At 27.6% G+C, this 23,588-nt stretch overlaps 1 protein-coding gene and 1 non-coding gene across 2 annotated transcripts; both read left to right on the top strand.

The window, feature by feature from the left end:
* Nucleotides 1-19,500: 19,500 nt before the first annotated feature.
* TRNAD-GUC lies at nucleotides 19,501-19,572 on the top strand. Its single transcript has one exon. It is a non-coding gene; the product is annotated as a tRNA-Asp (tRNA).
* A 97-nt stretch (nucleotides 19,573-19,669) lies between these two features.
* LOC113846880 (peroxisome biogenesis factor 10) lies at nucleotides 19,670-23,243 on the top strand. The gene is made up of 11 exons (XM_027475601.1): nucleotides 19,670-19,908; nucleotides 20,005-20,036; nucleotides 20,134-20,223; nucleotides 20,597-20,691; nucleotides 20,799-21,009; nucleotides 21,253-21,322; nucleotides 21,413-21,491; nucleotides 21,933-22,066; nucleotides 22,202-22,293; nucleotides 22,687-22,778; nucleotides 22,865-23,243. Exons 1-11 carry the CDS (start codon nucleotides 19,716-19,718, stop codon nucleotides 22,965-22,967), a joined length of 1,191 nt encoding a protein of 396 aa, XP_027331402.1. The 5' UTR covers nucleotides 19,670-19,715; the 3' UTR covers nucleotides 22,968-23,243.
* Nucleotides 23,244-23,588: the final 345 nt, after the last annotated feature.

The raw sequence follows: 23,588 nt of genomic DNA, 5'->3' as shown, positions 1-23,588 counted from the left end.
CCAAAACATAAAGTATAATTACATTTAGCTTTAACGCAAAAAGAAAAGCTAAAATGCTAAATGAACACATTAAAAGTTATTTGGGACCACATAGTTCATTACCACGTGGTGGTCATAATTAGTCATATTTTTACTTTACAAACATGCATGAATGAATAGCAAGTTTGCAATATAGAAATGCAAAAGGATGAATAAGAAAACTAATATAATACTCTTCTTAATTAGCTTGATGTACACAAACATCTTGTGTGGGATGAGTTAAAATCACCGTGTATGTGTTACTTTGGGTCACAAGCAATAGCACATATGATTGAAATGAAGTCAAGTATGAAAAATATCATCATTATCATCGTGAAAGATTTTTTTTCTCTGTCTTGTTTCAAAGAATTAGGAAACATTAATGGAGATGTTAACATATTTGTTTTAAACAAATATCCAAACATGATAGCTAATGATGCAGTTTTCCTTTGGTCGATATTAAAAAATTGGATTATAGATTCACTATTTTTTGAAGTAAAACAATCAATTGAATTGATCATTTTATGACTTGGCAAGACAAATGGAAATTACAAACTATAATGCAAAGCTCAAAATATCATATTACTTACAACCAACTGTTATAATAATAGAAAAGTAAATGGGAAAAATAAGAGCCTCTTTGATTTCATGTCAATTTTATTATACTATTTATTTAACATGTTTGAATGCTATCATTATTAAATTTTAAAACTAAAAAATAATATAAATATAATATAAATATAACTATAATTTACACTATGTACAATACAATTTTTTAATATAAAATTATTAATTTTGTATATATTTATTAATTTTAATAAAAAAAAGTTCAAGAAAAATTTAAAAGTGTATACTCTTCTCAAGTTTATCTTATTTAATTATGAGTATTCTAACAATGTATATGTGTATTTCTACTTTTTAAAAATTATTATTAAAATATAAATATATAAATTTTTTAAATAACAACTACAAGTGTAATAATAAAAAAATAAAAAATTATTATAAATATATATTTTTTAAAATTTATGTATTAATTTATATAAATAAAATATATAAAAATTATAAAAATAGTATAATATATAAATAAATATTTGTTTTAATATTTTAAAAATAAAAAATAGCATATATAGTATAAGAAATAAAAAAAAAACAAAAGAGGAAGAAGAGAATGAATAAATGTGAAGAAAAAAAAATTACTTACAATAAATAAGACCTAAGTGAAAAAAAAATAAAAAATAAATGTAGAGTTAAGTGTAAAAAAGACGAAATATAAAGTGAAACGTATGAATATAACAAAATTTAATTAAAATTAGATAATATATATAACAATGTCTCAATATTTTTATTATTCTTATCTTCAAGTATTTCCATTTCAATAAAAGACAAATTGCATGAAGTTATTTAAATACGAGAAAAAATCCACACCTCCTCGTTGGAAAAAAATTGAAAAGCGTGCCTTCGCAAAGCCACCATGGATGATCTGATTTTTTATTTTCTTACAACACCAAACTAGTAAAAATTAAAACAAAAGAAAAGTCATTGGCAAAAAGAAACATCGCACAAATAAATTGTACTTGTATTAATTAATAAACAAGAAGAAAGTGGTAAACTTATAAAGGTATTTCTAAGTTATAATATCTTTAATTTAAAATTTAATTATAATTAATAAGTATTATTATTTAATTGTTTCTGTTATTTAATTGCAATATTTATTTAAATTGATTGATACTTACTATCTTAAATTATTCTGTTGATATATTTGTTGATGTTATGAATTATATTTATTTCATTATTATAATTTATTTTAATATTTTAAATCACAACAACATTATTATTTTAAATTTATTAATTATATTTATTTTAATATTTTAATTTTTAAAAGTGTTTCAGGTTAATGATTTTATTTCTGAGTTGTTGTTTTATTTTAAATTAATATCTTGAACGACCTGGGAAGATTTTTGCTATATCTTTAAGTAAATAAATTATTCAGTACAATGTCATTTCACATATTTTAAGTTATTATTCTTCAATATTTACTACATGAACAAAGAAATAAAAAAAGTGGATTAATATTTCACTAAATATAAATGTTAACAGTTTATTCTTCAATACATTTTTAATTATTAGTTAAAATTTATTAAAATTATAAAAATTATATAAGTTTCACTTATAATTTAATAATTATCTTCCATAATTTTTAATAAAATTTTATTTTAACTAAAAATGTGTTACACTTCTCTTTCACCGAAAGATAGTAGCTTCACATGGATGACTTCATCACACTATAAACCCATTTAAAATTCTAACATAAGTTCCTTGATAGCAAGCACGAATGTAAATCCTACACTAATTAGGATTCTGTCACATAGGATCAAAATTAAAAAACTCATTAAGCTTTAGATAAAATTTAAGTGTTGTTTTGTAAGCTTTATTTATTAATTAAAATAAAACTTTTATTTTAGTCAAATTTTTATACTTAATATTATAAAATATTTAAATAAAACTCTAAAATTGTTTGATAAGCAATATCTAAGAATCTAAGGAATTCTACACAAATTTTATCTCTAAATTTCTGTCTACAATGGATGTAAAAAATTAGGAAATGCATAAAAAAAATCATTAACCAAAAGGTACTAGAAAATTCAAAAATATAGACGAATTTACAGACAGATTTTTTTCACTATTACAGACTAATTTTAGCATTATAGACGACTACAGTCCATCTGTAATATGCACATCAGTAAATAATTACAGACGAAAAAATTTGTCTATAATTCATTTATGAAATTTTTTTAAATTTTTTTTTATAAACATAATTATTTCTCGCTTTCCTAATTATCACAATTTATAAATATAATAAAAACTACAAAATTATATATTTAAAATTAAAAGTTATCTATAAAATGTAAAATTAAAATTCCATTACAAAGGAAGAAGTAAACATCTAGAAAAATAATATAAAAAATAAAATAACATTGTATATCACTAATAATCGGCGTGATTATCTTCCGAAAAATTATCGCCACCAGTAGAGGAAGAGTCAGAGGAGGAATGACGCATGGAGTTGAAGATTGGTGGTGTTGGAGCTGGTAGAGGAGGAGGAAGAGGTGTAGAGGTGCTTGCTCTTATGAGCTCAAAGTATGCATGCATCTGCATATATTGCTGCTGCATCTGTTGCTGCACCTCCCTCTGCATCCTCGATGCTACCTTCTTCTTTATCTTCTTCTCCATTTTCTTCGCCCACTTCTTCTTCCATGCACTTTCCTTGCTCTTCCACATCTCTTCATTTTGCTTCTGTAGTTCTTCATTGAGGGCATGGACCTGAGTGCGGACCATGTCTTCCACTTCCTCAGGTACAAGAGAAGGGGCATCTCCGGTGACAGATGCAGGGGACATAAAGTCTGCAAAGCGACTCCCCATGTCGTAAATGCGGCCTTTATAAAGGCCATCCACCGTCTTTGACCATATAGTATCATTATCAACTGACTCTGGATCTTGAGAAGATGCCTCCTCAAGCCTTTGAATATAGTCATCCTATAATTCAATGCAGATAATTATATATTAGTCTCGAAAACTATATAATAAATCATTAATAATAACATATAGTGTCAATAAGGATAACTTACATATGTGGCCTGAGATCGTGTATCAACCCATAAGATTTTGTCTTCCTTACGAGTATGTGTCTCCTTGAACACCTCTCCATGTGTAGGTGGTCTCTTTAGTAACTTTTCCTGCAATTTCAATTAAATCACCGTCTCACTCATCAATTGTAGATTAAATAAAATAAATTTTAAAATAAAATTAAAAATCACATACCAAGTTCGCTTTAGTGCCAAACAAAGTCGTAGAACCACCAGTATGCAACGATCCTCCTTTTAAGGATGCCCTGTTTGTCTTGTTCTTTACGGAGAGATTTTTAAACTCATCAGTACCCCAATACTCCTGCAAGACATGAAGAAAGTTGGGTGCTATCCAATCAGCAGATGATGGATCCTGACGGGCCTCAGTGTACATCTGTCTTAGTCGCTTTGCAGTGCGACTCTTCCATGTCTTGAAAATCATCTTTTCATCCTGGGGGAATGGAGAAGTTGCTCTACATAAATACAATTTCATTAGAAGAATTACAAGAAATAATATCTAATTACACTTAGCTGGAATTAATTAACTGTTATTAATTAACTGTTATTAATTAACTGTTATTACCTTCCAATCTTTGAACCATTTCATCTTTGTATCCTTAGGCACCTTTGCAAAACTTGTATAAGGCGCATCAAACATCTTTTTAATGGTATCTGTCACCTGGTGGAGACCCTTCTGTGGTGGAATCCAACTTAACACACAATAAAATAATACAATTATTATAACTTGTTCAAAACAATTTTGAGTTATTATTCATATTTTAAATTTAACTTACCAAGTAAACTCATCCCATCTTAATATTGGAAGCGATCTAGATGATGCCTGCGTCTGTAATGATTGCTGGCCACTTACAACTGGGACAACAGTGGATCCCTCACCTGTGCCCTGTGTAGAAGGAGGTTGTGTGGCATGTGTAGTCGGCAATGAAGGGGGAGGAGCAACATACCCAGGGTTGGGCACCATGATAAACTGTTCTTGTCTCCTATCTTGCGAGGTGTGCATAGTAGCTGGTGTGGGAGTAGAAGTAGGAGCGGTGGATGAAGCAATGTTGTCACGATTAGGACCTTGAGTAACACCTTTCTTACTTTTACCTGCCATATCTGAAACAAATATAATACATGTTTAGAGACCAAATACACAAATACACAATATTATATCAACCTTTTATTTTACATTACACAAATTTTTAATGTAAATTTTGGCAAAATCTCCCCTAATACATGAATATTTTATTATATTTGTTTACACTTAATAAAACATGTATCTAATGTAAATTTTGGCAGAATCTCCCATAATATATGAATATTTCTCTATATTTGTTTACACTTAATACAACAAATTTCTAATATAAATTTTGGTAGAATCTCCCCTAATATATGAATATTTTTCTATATGAATATTTTCACTTAATACAACAAATTTCTAATATAAATTTTGGCAGAATCTTTCCTAATATATTAATATTTTCTTACATTTGTTTACATGTACAAAAATCTAAATTTTCTTTATACATAATCTATATATTATGTAATCGCCCACTTCTTCCAATGCATAAAAAACGTACACATTACAATCCAAACCGTTCTAGAGCACATCCTTTTATAACTCCACAACATGCATATTCTACAAACTCCGCAAACACAAACAATCCAACAGCATACAATAATCAGGTTCGGAGAAGGACCTCTACGCCCTTCCCCAGTCATACAATCTCCAATCCTACAACTCTATCTTAGAAATTTTAAGTCTCTAAAATACATAAAAAATAAAAAAACTAAACTAATTAAAAGTTAAAGTATCGTACCAGGAATACAATGATGCAAATTATCTTTCAAATGGATGCTCCAATCACTCGTAAAGGCCAAAAAACTGAAGCTCCTTGAGAGAGAGACAGAGAGAGGCGAGAGAGAGATTTATGAAAAATGAGGAAGGGGAAGGGGGAGAGGCAAATTTATGGGTTTCAGACATTATAGACGGAAAAATCCGTCTGTAAATGGTTTAATGAAATGGTGCGTTTTAAAGATCCAGTTACAGACGGAAAATCCGTCTGTAAATTTGTCAAGTCCATTTACAGACGAATTTTTCTATCTATAAATTGTCACATGAAAAGTCGGTTAAAAAAGGGCAATATTTATAGACAGAAAAATTCATCTGTAACTCCCGCTCCAAATTTTCCTCCCTTTTTCAAATTACAGACGAAAAAATTCGTCTGTAATTTTTGTCTATATTGTTTCACCCCAAGTGGCAGGCAAACTACAGACGGATTTATAGACAGATTTTTCAAAAAATTAAAAAATAAAAATAAAAATCACAAATTTGTCTGTAAATCTATCTGTATTACAGATGAATAAATATCCATTTGTAATCAGCGCTTTTCTAGTAGTGGTAGTAGTTGAAACACATCCAAACGCACATTTCAAAATCTCAATTTATCCATATGAAAATTAATCTGTTTTACTATAATTAAATAGGTTTCAAATTCAAATTGAATTTCTTAATCATTTTAAATTGATATAATTTAATTCTTTTATTAGTTTTTCTTTACTTAAAATTTCAAAATCTTATTTTACATTAAAGTTTATCAACTAAACCATTTTAAATGTTCTTCCATTCGAAACTCACCAATCAAAATATTTAAAATTCTCCCTCATTTAAATCCTAATTTCACACCTTCTTACAAATTGCGTGTTTGTTTTAACTTTTTGCAGCCAAGCTATGATTTTTAGCAAGACTTAAGGAGCTTGATTACAAAACTAAATTAAACGTTTGTTTAACAATTTCTTTTACATGTTAATTTATACCATATAATAAAATAAATTAGTTTTTTATTTTAATAAATTACATCAATAAGCATATTAAATCTAATTAAAATAAAACTTATGAAAGTCATAAGCTATTTTCATAATTTATTTTAAAATTCTTTCAAACATTAATCCTGTAAACTTTCATTTGTAATTTCTCTATCGTTAAAACAAATAGGCTTTTCAAATTTCATTAATTTTCTATAATCTAAATCATTCAAATTATTTTTCTTTCATTAATTTATTTTAAACCTTTAATTATTTATATGTAAGGCAGCGAACGTGCACTATAAATTTGCTGAGGGTAGGAAGAAACTTACAAGTTACAAACAAATGGAGTCAGTGACGCATGCGCAGATATCATTATTAATTAATCAACAAAACTGTTGAAACTCTTTAATTATTCGCTGACGATGTGTATGAATTTTTAAAAATTTGATTTCTGTAAATTAAAAAAATAATAAAAAATAAGACAATGAAGTTTTATTATTTTTTAATTTGAATTCAAATATTATATAAATATAATTAAATTAAAATTAATGGATGAATAACCTTTCGTTTTTAATTTTAGTTTAGAAAAATTTACTCATTTTTTATTGAGTCAGAATTAGTTAATATTAAGTACTTATATTATTTAATAATGTTATATTAATTAATCAAATGGTTAGTTTAAATTTTTTTTATCAAATGAATTAATTTTACGAAATTTTATACAAATAAAATTAAAAAATATTTTGTATATTACTTTATTTTAACGAATACTAATTTTTAATTTAAAATTTGAATGATATATTTATAAATGTTTAAATTATGTGAAATTTAATATACATAATAGTTATATATGATAATTTGATGATTAAATTTGTTAATATTATATTTTATAAAAAAATTATTAAATAATGTAATTATTAAAATATGTAGTACTGTATGTCAAAAGAATCTTACCTCATTTATGTTAATTTTTAAATGTTGACAATAATGCTTTAACTATCTAATTGCTTTTTAATTCGTTTATTAATTAAACTCGGCAAAGTGATCCGATGACATGTAATTAGATTGAATCAATCAAAAACTAAAAGAACTATTTGACATTCGTATCTTACAGTAGTAGCAGATAAACATTAATTTTCAAAACTGTTAATTTATCAGTTGATTTTCCCATGGTTAGTTGAAAATGGCTTGTCGAATGAAAAAAAATGCGTGCTACAAAATGATAACCGGGCATAATGATAATTTTTAAAATTGTTTGCTCAATATATTATCGATTTAGTTAATATTAACCATTAAACAAAGTTTAAATATTTAAAATTAATAAATTTTTATTTTACAAAGCATTTATTGTATTTTATATTTTTATACCAGATTTTAATTAAAATCTATTATTTTTGGACATTTAGGCATTTACTTTTGAAGAAAGAATTTTGCTTGAATTAAGTAAAATTATTACAGCAAACAAAATTTTTATTTAAAATATTTATTATGTTAAAGATATAAAAATTATAATAAATATTTTTAAATAATTTTGATTATTATAAATGACTGAAAATAAAAAATTCAAACCAAATGAAGAATTTAATAACAACTTATTGTGAAAGTCCTCGTAATTTGAAAACAAAAAACCATATATACCAGAATTACGGTATCTATGCGTAGTTTTTAGTTGATAATAAATAAATTAAGTCAATTATTTAAACCTCAAATTGATTTTTACATAAAATATATACTATATCTTCGATAAAACTTATAATTTTGGAATTGAAGTTGGCAGTAATGATAATAATTAATTTGTAAAATATTATTTTATCTTAATTATTAGTATATTTTAATTAAACTCTTCCTATGACTTGTGGAAACGTGGAGTTCTAATTATTATTATATACAAGTATTATAAACCATATGCGACACTTGAGTTAAAAGATGAAGACAAATTTATAATAATAAATGATGCAAATCGTGAGCCAAGTTAGACTTTACTTATATGATAAACATGTAAATTAGCGAGCGTGATTAGCATGACAGTTAAGCACTTCTCTTAATATTCTCGAAAACAAAGCAGTCAATGTTTAAAATATAGAAAGAAAAAAAACAGTCAAAAATATTCGAAGATCCTGACTCAATTTAAATATTGGTAGGTCCAAGCTTTGATATAAAAAAGAAAAGAAAATAAAGTCAGAATAAGAAATATTGGGAAATATAAATTTATGGGTTAAGTCGTGATCAATCTGTATATGTTTTTATCTTTGACTTTGCCTATAGTCAGGTTGTGTTTGGAATTTGGATGAGAACTTTTAAAGACTATTATTACCTATCACATAAAATTAGAATAATGCTGCACAGCCAAAGTCTAGCATAACATTTCAAATGATTTTAAGAACCATCATTTATTTGTCTTTTCTGATATATTTAATTCGTGTTGTAACATATCATGTACATGTGTTCTAAAATTAAATCAGTTTTTAAAATAAATAATTAAGAATATGGTGTATGATTGATTTTAAATTTAATAATTTTTATAAATTTTAAATAATACATATTATATGTATTAATATTAGCATAATAATTTAGAAGTACTGATTTACTAAAATTTTATGTTTGATATCAATTGATTCTGACATTATATTGATTTTTCAACTATTTGAATTTTTATAGATTTTGTTTACTTCCTTAATCTTGTTTTAAATATCAATTAGTACTAATGTTTACATTTTAATAATATGGTTAATTATATCAATTATAATGGTAAAAATAAAATGATTTAACTAAATATTCCTACTAAAAATATTATTGTAAAAGCTAACACAATAGTTAGTGAATAAGAACTATTTTTGGAGTAATATTGGAGTTATTATAGTAGTTAATTAAAAATATAATATTTACCAAAAAATGACTATCGTTGAAAAAAAAATTAATATTTTTTAGATATTTTAAAATTAACAAAAAATACTTAAATGTCATTTAATATGAGATACTAAAAGTAAATTTTTATTAAAAGTCATAAAATATATTAGGTGCTTGCTACGATATTCCTAAACTTAAGGGTAGAGATGAAAACAAGTTAGGTCAGGCCATATTTTACTCTAAATAGACCTGATTTATAACATAATTATTAGACTTGAGTTTGACCTCTTATATGTTAAAGATTTTATTTTTAGCTTGGTTTATCTTAATATTAATAAAAAAAATATAATTATTTTAATATCACATATTTTTAAATTTTTGTGTTACTGATCTTTATTAAATAATTGTAACAATTTTTATATAATTTTATAAATAATTTTTTAAATATTATTTGAGCATTAATTATAAATATTTTCATATTATAAAATTTTTATATTTTTATTTTTCTTAATTTAATTTTATAAAATTATTAAAGTATTAAATATTTTAATCATTTTTTTATAATAATTATAGTTTGTTTGTATAAAGACATCTTATATTTAATAAATACAATAACAGTAAACAGATAAAATTGATAACAAAAAATAATACTCACAAAATTTGTTGAATCAGCTAAAAGAAAATTATTATATTTAAAAAAGTAAATAAATATTGTTATTATAAAAATTATAGATAAAAAATATTTATATTATAAAATTCATGAATGTAGAAAAATAACATGAGTATAATAAGAATTAATAAAATTTATATTTAAATTAAAATAACTTATATTTCTAAACTTTTATTTTAATAAAAAATATGTAATAAAATTTAATATAAAAATTTAAACTCAATGTAATATATATAAATAGTGACAATAATATTATATTAGCCAAATAATTCATATATGTATAAACTAAATACTGGTAAGTAAAGAAAAATAAAATATTTTTTAGGTTAAAATTTAGTGTACTATCACGAGAATTCTTATAAATATAATGATAAACTCTGAAAATGATCTTATATTTAGATAAGTTTAATTTTAAAATATATATTATAATTATTTTAATACGTAAAAATTGTCAAAATTAATTATTTTAATTTCTATTTTTTATAATTTTAAAAATTAAAATATCTATCGTTTGATAACTTTGTAAATTAAAATGATGTTATTTGATAATTTTATAGACCAAAATATTATCTTATGAAATTTTATTAAATTGATTAATATTTACAATTTTAAGAATTAATTTAATATAGTTTAATGTTGATATGTTGTTTTAGTATAAATTGACTTAATGCAGGACAAATGCATTCCCTAATTACAATGGAAATTATAATACCGAATTTGTATGGGTTTGTCGATCTGCTGTCTAGTAAGTGTAACTTAAAACGGTTGAACCGCAAAGGAGATTTGAAAAAAATTTAAATTTAAATAATGAAATTATATTAATTTTTCTAAAGCAATCTAATGTGTACTTGTAGACATGATCAATTTTAGTATATGTAAATGAAAGTGGAAAAATCTTCGGATCCAAATTGAAGAAGAACATTCGTAAGTTGGAACGTCATTTAATTTACTGACAAAAAAAAAGTTACATATTTGGCACAATGCAATGAGCCTCATATATATACACTGAAGATATGAGTTGAGTCGTTGCATTATTTTCATGCACAAAAGTATTTTGTACGTAATCCCATTACGATATATAAACAGCTAACTTTTATTTGATGATTATCGTAATCAAAGAAAGAGGATACGAGAATCCGAGGACAATTTCACACCTTAAAAGCAGGTAAAAATGCAAGAGGGAAAAACATCAACATTTGGATAACATTAGTTAATAAGAGAAAAGATATAAAAGTACAATTTTTTTTATTGATAAACAAGACAAAGACTTAGTTGCTCACAGCTTATGATAGAAATAAAAAGTTGGGCCAGTAACTTGGAGAAAGCGATATGTAAAAAGGTCTGTAGAACAATTAGATTTTACTTACAATTAAAAAAAGACTTAATTCGAACTTAAAAACCATGAAATTGGCCTTTTGTCCCCACTAAACTAATGGGAAAGAAATGAGGGTACTTTATGTTGGGCCATTAACTTGATAAGTTATATAGGGTACACACAACTTAATAAAATTGTGTATTGTAGACAACTTCATAAATAAGAGTTTCAAATTATGTAAATAATTGCTGATGATATTTGAATTTGTACAGCTCTATCTTGCATTAGTATCTTTTTTCAGTGTTGTCTGTTGTGTCCCCAATTTTCCATAGACATCAAATAGAAAAACACATACGGTACAATCAAAACAAAAAACAAAGAAACTGGTTTCATAAAGGAGAGGAAAAGTATTAGGGCACTAGGGCGTAGGACTCTCCTTCTAGCTGTTGGATTAATTCAAGGCCTCTCTAAATTACAATAAGTTAAGTGGTAGTGCTATTGGTTTCATGGTTTGTCCTGTGGATTCAGCGTATACAGCTAAGTGAAAATTATCCATTATAATAACCCCACAAATGCTATCTTTTCCACTAATATCTTTGCTAGATCCATCAACGTACTTCTTTTTTTCTATATCTAACATTATAACTCATTCTTTTTCTATTGAATTGTCATAAGCAAAATCAAGTACTAACTGGTAAAATAGGTTAGTCTGATTGGATCAGTTTGAATAATTTATTTGTGAAAATTACAAGGTTTAAGCATAGTTATGAACTCAAATTAAATTTGCATTAACTTAATTCAATTAAGTTTGATGTGTACTTAACCCAAAAACATAATTGAATCTCTCTCTCTCTCTTTTCTAATCCTCTCATGTCCTCTTTCTAATGAAACAAACAGCTCAATTTACCAACTTTAGTGACTAGATCGATTTGTGGGTTACTAATAAAAAAGGTTTTTTATATCCATGTTTTACATCAATTAATAATTAAATGATATAATATAAAGTATAGTCACACTTTTAAAAATAACATAATTTTTTTAAAACTTGTTAAAATAATCAATATAAAAACATTTTCCATATCAATTCAGTATGATCAAGACAACCAATATACAAAGTTTTGACTTAACATCCTCAGAATAATCATAATAGCATGCATAATTTGTGGTCTTGGAAATTAAGCAGCTTATGAACGGGTTTTGGTTAAATTCAAAGTATGTGTAAAAATAATGCAAAGCAGGGATTCTAACAGTGCGCACAGAAACCAAGCTAACGTACAGAAGTTACAAGATACGCAAATAAGCTTCTTTTCATATTGATGATTGTATCATATTAAAAATTTTCAAGTTGAAGTGTCTAAACCAACATATCAATAAATATCATACATGATGAAGCCCTTGAAAACTATATATGTTTGGTTATTTTTTAATCTAATACTTATTTATTAGACTTTATTTCTCCAGCACCCTTTGTTTCTGTAAAGTTATAAATATTTTTTACAGTTTGTGACTAATATTCATGCACCCATGACATTTAATTAGGAATTTAATTTAAATACATTAACAGCTGTAAAGAACACTTACATTATCACTCAATCATAAATTGTTATATATAAATTAATATTTTTAATCGAATCTTATATCTAACAATATTATTTAAAATATTTTTTTGGTATTTTATTTAAAATAATTATTAAGTAACTATTACATGAAATGTTGCATTTGAAATATCATTGCAACCATATATACACTATTGTTACTATAAGTTACACTCACTTTTGTACTATTTAATTACTTCTTATTTGGTAATTTATTTTTAAAATTAAATATTAAATTAAAAATTTCAACCACATAAATTATATTTATAAAATTTTAAATTAATTTAAAATTATTTGATATTTTATCCGTATACCTTAACATTAAAATAATATATACTTTTAAATTGTATAAAAATAATATTTTTTATTATATTTTTAAAGTTGTTCAATTTTAACAAAATTTAATATAGATAACTAAATAAGATTAAAATTCAGCAATTTAATCAATAAAAAAATTTTTATATATTAAGTTATTCACAATATAAAAATAATAAATCACACACCAATGTCATATATTTATATATGAGCATCCGAAGTTATTTGCTATGAAGTAATTAATACAGAAAAGTTTTTTGGAAGTTGAAAACACACTTTTTAATATATTTTTAATTAATTAATTTTTTTTAAAATTATAAGTTTTACTTTATTTTTACTCTTATAGATGTTTTTTTTTCTTCATAATTTTATATTTTTGAATAAATGCTAATTAATAATAAAAAAATATGTTAAAAATGAGTAGTTAATATTTTTTTTAAAGCAAATCTGTCCTAACGGATAACCAAGAGATAATCCCATTAACTTGAAGGAGCAAGTGGGTTTCTTGCCAAACTCCATTGGAGGGGTACTGGATGAGCCTTGAGCATGATGAAATGTTGTCACGTTTCACCTCCACAGCATCCCATTGTTACATATTTAATAATCTAAACAAGAAATTTTATAAATGCTTCAGATGAATTTTCATTCAATTCAATTATTATGAAACTTTAACATGTCTTGTCCGAACCCAACTTCAGTTGCCCCAAACCGAGTCCTTATAAGTGCTTTGTGGCATTAATTAATTAAGATGTAAACTTTATGCAAAAGAGCACACTAAGCTATAAACAATATCATTAAATTCTTGAAGAAATATCTTTCAACGTTACCCATTTTCTATTAACAAAATCCCCACCAGTTTTCTATTAGTAAATAAAGTTTATCCAAAGTTTAATTCCAAACCCACAGACCTCAAATTTTGATGAAATCTTTGACAATATAAAATATCGATAAAACAGCATTTCGAAGCATTTAGAATATTTATGTAAAATGGTGACGTTTAATCTCAGCGTGATTGGAAGTAGGTTCACAAATTTTCATCACTATTTTTGTCATCATGCACTCGCAATTAGGACAGTTAGGCGCAGCTGGACCAATTTTCTCATTTCATGGGTTTATATTATTGACTTGTGATGTTACCTTGAGGCATGTTTTGGATTCATAAAAGATCTCAATCACGTCAGTTAGATTTATTAATGTGTTTCATGGAAAAAAAAATGTTATGGTTCATATTTAAAGTTAAGAAATTGTTAACTTCAGCTTTTACAAATTAAATTTAAATAACTAATGTTTATTTATTTTTTTGAAAAATTGTAATACAATAAATATATATTTTTAATAAAATTGAATACTTTTAAATACTTCGAGATTAAGAAAACCTATCCACTTTTCTCCCTTTTTCCTGTTTTTTTCTACCCTTTCTTTGTTTCTTCTTCTTTATTTCTGCTGTAACTTGAGCTGTATCAGACTAAGGGGACATTTCAACTAGAAATTCTTGACATGTACCACAAATTTCACCAATTTTTTTAAAGACACATTTGTGTCAGAAAGACAATAGCAGTTGAGGTGGGTGCAAAATAGCCATTTTCCTTCTTCACATTGCCACTACTTTTTGGTAAAATTCTTAGATATGATAAGAGGCCGGTGGGTAAACCAATATTATTATAATGTCCATAATCTTTTTATTTTTCCATAGCACACCCTTCCACATTTATTAGAAACTAATGCGTTGTTCGATTGTTTAATAAAAATATATATATGAGTAAGTGTAGATATTCAGATGACATAATTCAAAGATTGATCATGAGGCCATAAAGATTATTTGTGAGTACTAGGTGATGGTATGACAAAAATAAATTTTTTGTTTTGGACAGAAATGTTGTTAGAATGCATATGAAAGTTTTGTGTCGCATCTGGGGGCTTTGCAATTTTGAACAAAATTAGTTAAGGGTGACTATTATTATAGATCTTATAGGATATCGTTTAGGTTCGTTAAGATACGCACGCAAAAATAAAATGTTTGATGTGACTATGGTTGAAACAGCCGCAAGGGTATCTAGCAGTTGAAATTTGCACCAAGAAGTATCTTAGTTGTGTTGATGTTTGTGACCAATTGAAAGTTTGATTGCAACAAGCTTAAACCTAAGTTCGATAGATGAGACATTGGGCACCGTCCCTAAAGAAAAGGGGGTTTATCAAGATAATACTTTGAAAGCCTTTGGTTTTCAATCATGAGAATACTAAACACGGTTTTGACATGTACCATTCTTCAATATTCGTATTACATGTTATACTGTTTATTAATATTGTATTCATATAAATTTTTATATGACTTACTTTTGCTGTGTTTTATATTAAATTTTGTGTATGTGATGGGAGAATCCATGTTTCAGAACTCATTATTATATGATGATACTGTGTATTTTAATTTATTTAGAATTGGGGTGTTGATAGTGGGGGTTTTGTAATTTTCAAACGCGTGATCATTCTTTCTTTCAAGTCTTTGGTTCAATCAAAGAGTGTACCATAAGATAATGGTAGTGGCTGCTTGTCTTGATTCTTCCTGTTTTGACACGTTTCCACATATATGCTCAAATGAACGCAAACTTGTCTCATCTATTAGTTCTTAAGGGAAATCATACAAGCATCTCTTTTGAAAACCATATTGGTCGGAGTCAAATAGCTTCTCAATCTAATAACCAATAACATCAATTGTGTATATTTCACAGTCCAAATCCAATAGACAAGAGCATATAATTGCTACGACCTTTTCTCATGTATTCTTATCCACTTATCATTTCTACCAATGCAATAAATGAATTCAGTCAATTTAGAAGCTTGTCACTTGTCAAAGGCATTAAAGATAAATTCAATCTTTACTCGAACACTTTATTTTTTTCCCCCCATTAACCGTTCAACATGTTATTGGTGTCAAATTGTAAAGTGGTTGATTTGTCACATAACAAATGGCATTTAATTTGGGTGACATAGAATTGTTGAGAGTATTGGGTTAAGAGAATTATTGAGCCTCGTACAATAATCACACTCTTATAACTAATGAGAATAAAGCTCATGTTGGCAATGTTTCGTTCATATTAATATTCCACTTTGTTTTTTTTCAGAGTTAAATGATTGTAGGAGTTTGAGTGACTGCCACTTTTGTCAGTAATAAGATAAGTAGCACATATTTCTTGTTTGTTCTGTTGTCACATTGCTCTGCTTTTTCAAGTACAACATTACCTGTTGTAGTTCTCTTATTGGTTGTTTTCTTCGTTTACCATGCGATATTGGTCACATTGATTTTGCCTGGTTAGGCAATCAAATTCCAACCAAAGGATATTTTGTTTCTTTTGTCACCTAACTCGTGCTGTGATTCACACGTGTATTATTGCCATTGGCTTTATTTTTTCCTTTAAATATTAACCTCAATCTTTAAACTCAATTTCAGCATCTAATACTATTAATTTCTACTAAAAAAATATAAAATAATTACAATATTTATTGCTTTCCTTAAAAAAAGTTGAGAATCCCTGAATAAAGTCTAATTTAAGGGCCATGTGAAAGAGCAATTCCTTTAACTAGATTTGAACAAGTACATTGAAACTAAACTGTATTCACATGTGAAGTTCATATCTCATGGTTACTATTGCCATTGAGTTAACAGGGTTCAAAATAAAATGGTGACACATGATTTCAAATTACATGATCGCTGGTCAATTGTGTGTGGCTTTTGACGTGAGTGTTGGTTTGAGCTTTGAAATGGGAGATAAACTAAGCAGGCGCGTGCCAAGAAACAAGATGTCTAGGTACAACTTGGGTTGATTCAAAAGGTTAAAGATGTTTGGTACCATTCCATACATGATTGTGTTTAGATCTTTGTTTAGTTTGATTGTCTCATAAGACATTAATGTAAGACTAAATCCACACATTACATGAATTCGAATTTTCATTTAGCTAATCAGGAGAGGAAAAAGAAAACGAAAAAGAAAAAGAGGAGTGCTGTATTTTTCTTTCCCTAATTTGACAAAATGAGAGTTGATTTGTTATTTTATTAATACTCACTTTTCAAATAATGCAATGATTTTTTTAATTTTTCGTAAAATATTAATATTATTACTTTTTACTTTATTTCATTCTGTCATATTATTTTTCATTTAATCTCAACGCGTTTATTTTCATTTAAACATTGCAAAAAATTCAAACACAGCATTTTTAACTTTAAATACAAAATTAATAATCAATAGCTGAAATTATAAAGTATAGCCGTATAGGTTAGGTCGGGCACTTTCTACAAAATTCGAAAATTAATAAATAAACACAATTGTTTAAGTGGGCCTTTACATTGTATTTTAGAAATCACAAGTTCGTAATATCTTTAGGGTCTATTTAAATGAATGATGAAATAGAAAAAATATTATATAGTTAAAATTATGTTATTTAAGTATATAAAGATTAAAAAAAATAAAAACAAAATGTTTTAAAAATTAATGAATAAATAAACTACATAAAAAAATTAATCATAATAATCATAAAAAATTATAGGTTGTACTTTTAATATAGAATCGTGTGTATATTAAATCTTAGTATGAACGAACATCGAATTTTATTCAGCTGTGATATTTTTGCACTTAATTATAATGTTCAAAGAGTTAAGATAAGTTTCAATGACATCACATGATTGAAGGCGCTTTTGGGTTCTGAATATTAAAATTAAAATTAAGAAATTTTTTACGCATGTCAAATATTGAAATATAATTTGCACATATAGCAAAGTAGAAAGGTGTAGGGTGTAATTTAATCATATACATTTTACAAACTGTTGGGTCCCGATGATGATTGGCCTTTAATAAAACAATAACTTATAGAAGAACAGGAAAACATTATTATATAAAACATTTACTCATAACAAAATTTAAAAATTTTACGATGCGAGTGCTTTAGTTCATTAGTCAAATTTGTGTAGATGTTTTTCATTTTGTTCATTTTGCAAAAGCTAGAGCATTGAAGCTTCAGCCCAACAACGTTTAAGCCCGTTATACCATTAAGAAGGCCAGACAAGAGGCCCTGCAAGTCCAATGGATCAAAGTCCAGAGTCATAAAATTCTCCGCATGATGAAACCCCATTTACAAATACCAAAATAAGTATACTATTGTCTCTAGTCTTAAATATGACCTTTTTCATTACTTCCCAACAATTAATAAAATTAATTTATTTATAAAGGCTAAAAGCAATATTTATTCCTTAGGTGGATTTTTTCAAATATCCAACCCTTAAAAATAAATATTTTTATTTTTAATTCATCATTTTTAAACTTATAATTTATAGTATATAAACTTAATACGTTAATATTTTATTTACCTTCATGAATAGTATATAACTTTTTAAATTGAAAATTTAAATATATGTCTTCCCTTTTCATATTATCTAAAACTCATCTCTCAAATACACTGTTTGAATCCAATAATTGGTTTCGTGTGAAAAAAAAATTATCATCTCAAGCAAAATGGTTCACATTTAGTGAACTGAAAAAATAATGAAAAGATGCTAGAAATAATACCATGCGATAACAAGATAGAGATAAAAAGAAAAACTAACATTAAAAAAAGCGAAAATATTATATAAACGTATAAAAATTATAAGTTGTATATATGATTGAAACATTGTTTTATTTAGCTCAAGTTGACCCCATTTGGTGTTATCCTACAGAAAAATCAATGGCTATGCGGAAATGTTGATAGACAAGGATAAATTTCGAAACAGGAGTGTAAAACACACGTTTTTTTTAATTGTATTATTAGTTATTAGTTAAAAATATAAAAATATGAGGAATAAATATTAAATTAGGAATAATAAAACTGAGTTAAGAAAAATGTCAAAAACTGTTTTACTAACATTTTTTATTTTAAAATAAAAAAATTATACTCTACCACTACATATGTAATCAAATAATAACACGTTGGAAAAAAAACGTATACAAAAAGCGAAATTCTTCTTTCTAATAACGACCTGCGCTTAAGTGGACATGATAGGTTTTTCGATTAGTTATTTTCATTATCACTTAAGAACAAAAATAGAAGTCCAAAATAAAAATGTTTTTAGCTATTATTTTAAGATTAAGCAATCGTATTAACATTTAGAAAAGAACTATGCGGTAAAGGATAAAATTCTATTATAATACAAATTTCGAACTCCTTAAACATTTTTTAAAAAACCCTAAAGTTTTATTTCCATATATCATATTTAGCGATGATATTTGTAAATTTATTTTACATAAATTAGTTTTAAATTCTGCAAATTACTTGCACCTAGTCGTTGTAGTATAGTGGTGAGTATTCCCGCCTGTCACGCGGGTGACCCGGGTTCGATCCCCGGCAACTGCGTCTTGCAATTATTTTGTGTGTGTGCGTGTTTTTTTTTTTTTTTCCGTCCCGTTGCGTTTGGCAAGGCTTAAGAAAACACACAAGAGGGGGTAGATAGATAACACTTTACAGTGTTGTTAAAACAGCGTTAGAACAGAAAGGGTATGGGGTGGGGTCACCTTGGAAGGCATGGCTCAGATTCCGGCGACGCTGCGGAAGCAGGTCCCAGCACCACCACCGAGCCACGCCGCTTCCCTCTGGCGGCTCAGCCGGAAATGATGCGAGCTGCCGAAAAGGATGACCAATACGCCTCTTTCGTTTACGAAGCGTGTCGTGACGCTTTCCGTCACCTCTTTGGTCTCTCTCTATCTCTCATCAACGCTTATTTTTTTGTTTCTTTTTTCGTTTAATGCAGTTCTTAATAATACAAATGAATTTAAATTTACCGTTCAGGTACCAGAGTCGCGGTGGCTTATCAAAACGAGGTAATCTCTCTGTCGGAAGATCTATGTTTCAACTTTGAACGTGAAGTGAGTGAGTAACTAACTAACTAACTGTGCTTTCGCGTTGATTCCTTTGCAGACGAAACTTTTAGGGCAAATGCTTTACTATTTGCTCACAACTGGTTCGGGACAACAAACCCTTGGAGAGGAATACTGCGACATCACTCAGGTTTTCCTTCATTCCACTGTGAAGTAAATAATGCCTTTCAAGTTTACATTTTACTTTTTTCTCTGTTTTTTTCTTGAATTAGAGGTTTTCGTTATGTTTTGCTGGATTTATTGTACCTGATTTAATAAATTAAATTACAAAACTTAGGTGCAGTATTATAAGTATTTTAGGTGTTGTTTTTCAATTAAGATTAATGTTTTACCATGATAATATGTGCCCACCTTTATTTCCTGGATTATCAAAGTGAAACTTCAATCTTAATTGGAAAACAACACCAAAAGCACCTATGGTATTGTACCTAAGTTTTGTCCCAAATTAAATTCCCCTCTGTGTTGGCATCATCGCATCTGATAGTTGTTGATTGGTTTATTAGGTTGCAGGACCTTATGGACTTCCTCCTACCCCTGCAAGGCGTGCTCTTTTCATTGTATACCAGACGGCTATTCCATATATTGCCGAACGGATTAGGTTGGTTTTTAATTTTCTTGGTTCTTCATGGTCTTCCAATTTATCAATGTGGTTGAGCTGTATGTCTGTTGAATTTATGATGATTTGATTGTTTGTTGATGTCACAGTTCTAGAATTGCTTCACGAGGCATTGTCCTTGCTGATTCAGACTCTGCTGAGGGTTATGCTGAAAGTGTACGCAGGACTGGTAGTTCTCAGATTTCTGGTGCCAGTGAACTTCCTCCTTCATCCACGCCAGGACAATCTGTTACAACTTTGACAAGGTTGAAGAGGAAACTGAGTGGATTTTGGTTGCATTTGGTTCGGAGATGGCCTACGGTATATTAATCGTGCATGTATTTTGCTCATTCAACATGGATCTTGAAGTCATGTATTACAACTGTATACTGGTGGCTGTTCTTTTAAATTATTAGGGAATTTACTAGTCACAATATAATTGGCCACCGTTTCTATGGGACTGCTTTTGTGTAGCTGTTTTTGTTAACAATCTGACTACATTTAATTGGCTTAGTTAAATGCCTTTTTTATTTGTTGAATCTTGTTTTTATGCTCTGCCATCAGATGCTTCCTTTTGTTCGTGAGTTGTTGCAGTTGGTTCTTCGTGCTAACCTCATGTTTTTCTATTTTGAAGGTGATTCTTTACTTGATGGGCTCATGGTAGTTGTTAAAATTAAATGTGTAAAGCAAAGTTTCTAAATCTTGCCATCATTCCTTTCTGCAGGCCTCTATTATCATATATCCAAACGTGCTGCAGGCATTCGGTATGTGTTCATTGGTAAAGCATCTAATCAAAGACCCAGGTAAAGTCTTTTGAAATATTTAAATTTGAAAAATGTGTGGTCAATTGGAGAAATTTTCCTGTTGATTTAGTTTGATATGACAAAGTGTGATCATAGGGCTTATCTATTCCTACTGGCTACTGTTATGTTTTCTTTTTATTTAATTTCAATTTCTATTTTGTTCTTGCTTTAATGTACTAAAATAAAACCTCTTTGGGTAGGTGACCCATTGAAATTGCTTTGTGAAAGGTCTGTCGTGCCAATGACAGTTTGTGTTGGTGTTCAATCTATTTACTTTCTCATGAAAACATAAATGTGGCCTTTATAGTTGGAAATTTCCGTTGTTTAATTCCCCCAATGTAACTATATCATTTCTTATCAGTCATTTTATAGTAAACCATGTTTCTTCTCTCGAGGTTTTAGATTTAGGGTTTGTGTTATCTATAATTTGCCTCTCTGCAGATACCAAATACTAGGGGTATTTCTGTTGATTCAACTTTGTATAATAGCTGCTGAAGGGCTGCGTCGAAGAAATTTTACTTCAATTGCTGGTTCAGTTCATCAGACATCCTTGGCAACCCACTACAGCTCAGCAGGTTATTGAATTTTCCCAATTAATCATTTCAGCTTATTATTTATTCAGTTTTTTTTTTTCATTTTCTTAATTTTTATGTCTACACATGTGCCTTGGACTTTTTCTGCCTTTTAAGTTAGTTTTTATCATATCATAGGACATGGTTTGCCTGTTTTGAATGAAGAGGGTACTCTGGCAACTCCAGATATCGACAAAGGAAGTTGGGTCTCTGATTCTTCATCTTCTGAGGTTCAATTCTCTCATCAGATTATCCCTCTTTTCCCCATTTTAAATTATGATATTTTAGTGCATGCTTGTTGCTTTGAGGGTTAAAGGCGAGATAATGTGTCATATGTTGCTTAGAAAATTTCTGGATCTGCAGAGGGATAAACATATACTTTAAACTTACACAGTTGTGTTGATCGGTTCTGGTTTAGAATTTGAAAGTTACACTAGATTCATAAAGACCACGTAAAATTACACTACGTGTGAAAAAGCCAAGGAAGCCTATTGTCTATTGAGAAATAGTTGATTTACTATGGCAAAATTAAATTAAAAGCCTAAAGGGAATTAGGTAGTTCCATCATGTCATCTCTAGCGTATCATGCTTATTTGGATGAATCCTTTTTTTTCTATTTGCAGTATCCTGGAACTAGTGGGGTTAGTAAATGCACACTTTGCCTGAGTAATCGTCAACACCCAACTGCTACTTCCTGTGGCCATGTATTCTGCTGGTATAGTCTTCAGCATTCTTAATGCTTTTCCCGTGCCCTGCTTCTTTCTCTGTTTCTCATCTTTCAGTTTGTTATGATCCATGTAGGAACTGTATCACGGAATGGTGCAACGAAAAGCCAGAGTGCCCTCTTTGCCGCACCCCCATAACACACTCAAGTCTAGTATGTGTATATCATTCAGACTTCTAGAATCTACTACTCGTCAGCTGCAATCTTTTGTACATACATACAAGCTTCAAAGGCACCATTTTCTTCTTCATGAATCTTACAAGGAGTGTATGAACAATTGAACAGTTCAATTTTGTATTAGAATATAATGAAAATTTGAGAATATTAATTTATCCAACTCAAAACCTTTGGTTACTTTTATTGTTCAAATTTTATTATGTATAAAACACATACGTATTTTTGTATGTTCATTTTATTTAAAGGAAACAATTTGAATAAAATAGATAGAATATTAATTTATCCAGCTCAAAACCTCTTGAGGATAAGATTAATTTTGTTTTTGTGTCTGGACTTAGTCAAGTGTCGTAAATTTTGAACTTGAGTACGTTTCTTTAAATTGAACTTATAGCTATGAAACCGTAATATGTAGCATGTGATGAGTATGATGCATTCTCATGTTGGTGTTTTGACGTTTTTAGATGATCTTAGTTATGATTTCAATATGCATAAAATTTGTTGAATTTATGCATGCTAATAATATTGACAAAATAAATTTTTGAGTATGAATGCTATTCTTTTTGTTTTTAATTTTTATTTGCTTACTTTTAAAATAATGTTTTATCAATCTATCTGCTTGTTAAT

The sequence above is a fragment of the Abrus precatorius genome, unplaced genomic scaffold, assembly GCF_003935025.1.
Source record: "Abrus precatorius isolate BTA unplaced genomic scaffold, Abrus_2018 Scaffold8, whole genome shotgun sequence".
Classification (NCBI taxonomy): Eukaryota; Viridiplantae; Streptophyta; class Magnoliopsida; order Fabales; family Fabaceae; genus Abrus; species Abrus precatorius.
This window is presented reverse-complemented; position numbering and strand designations above follow the sequence as displayed.

Bases quoted from the DNA above. Each gene is read 5' to 3' on its own strand.
- LOC113846880 (XM_027475601.1), top strand. From the start codon at position 19,716: ATGGGGTGGGGTCACCTTGGAAGGCATGGCTCAGATTCCGGCGACGCT. The intron at 22,294-22,686 runs GTTCAATTCTCT...TTCTATTTGCAG, and splicing joins CTGATTCTTCATCTTCTGAG to TATCCTGGAACTAGTGGGGT. The intron at 22,779-22,864 runs GTATAGTCTTCA...TGATCCATGTAG, and splicing joins TGTGGCCATGTATTCTGCTG to GAACTGTATCACGGAATGGT.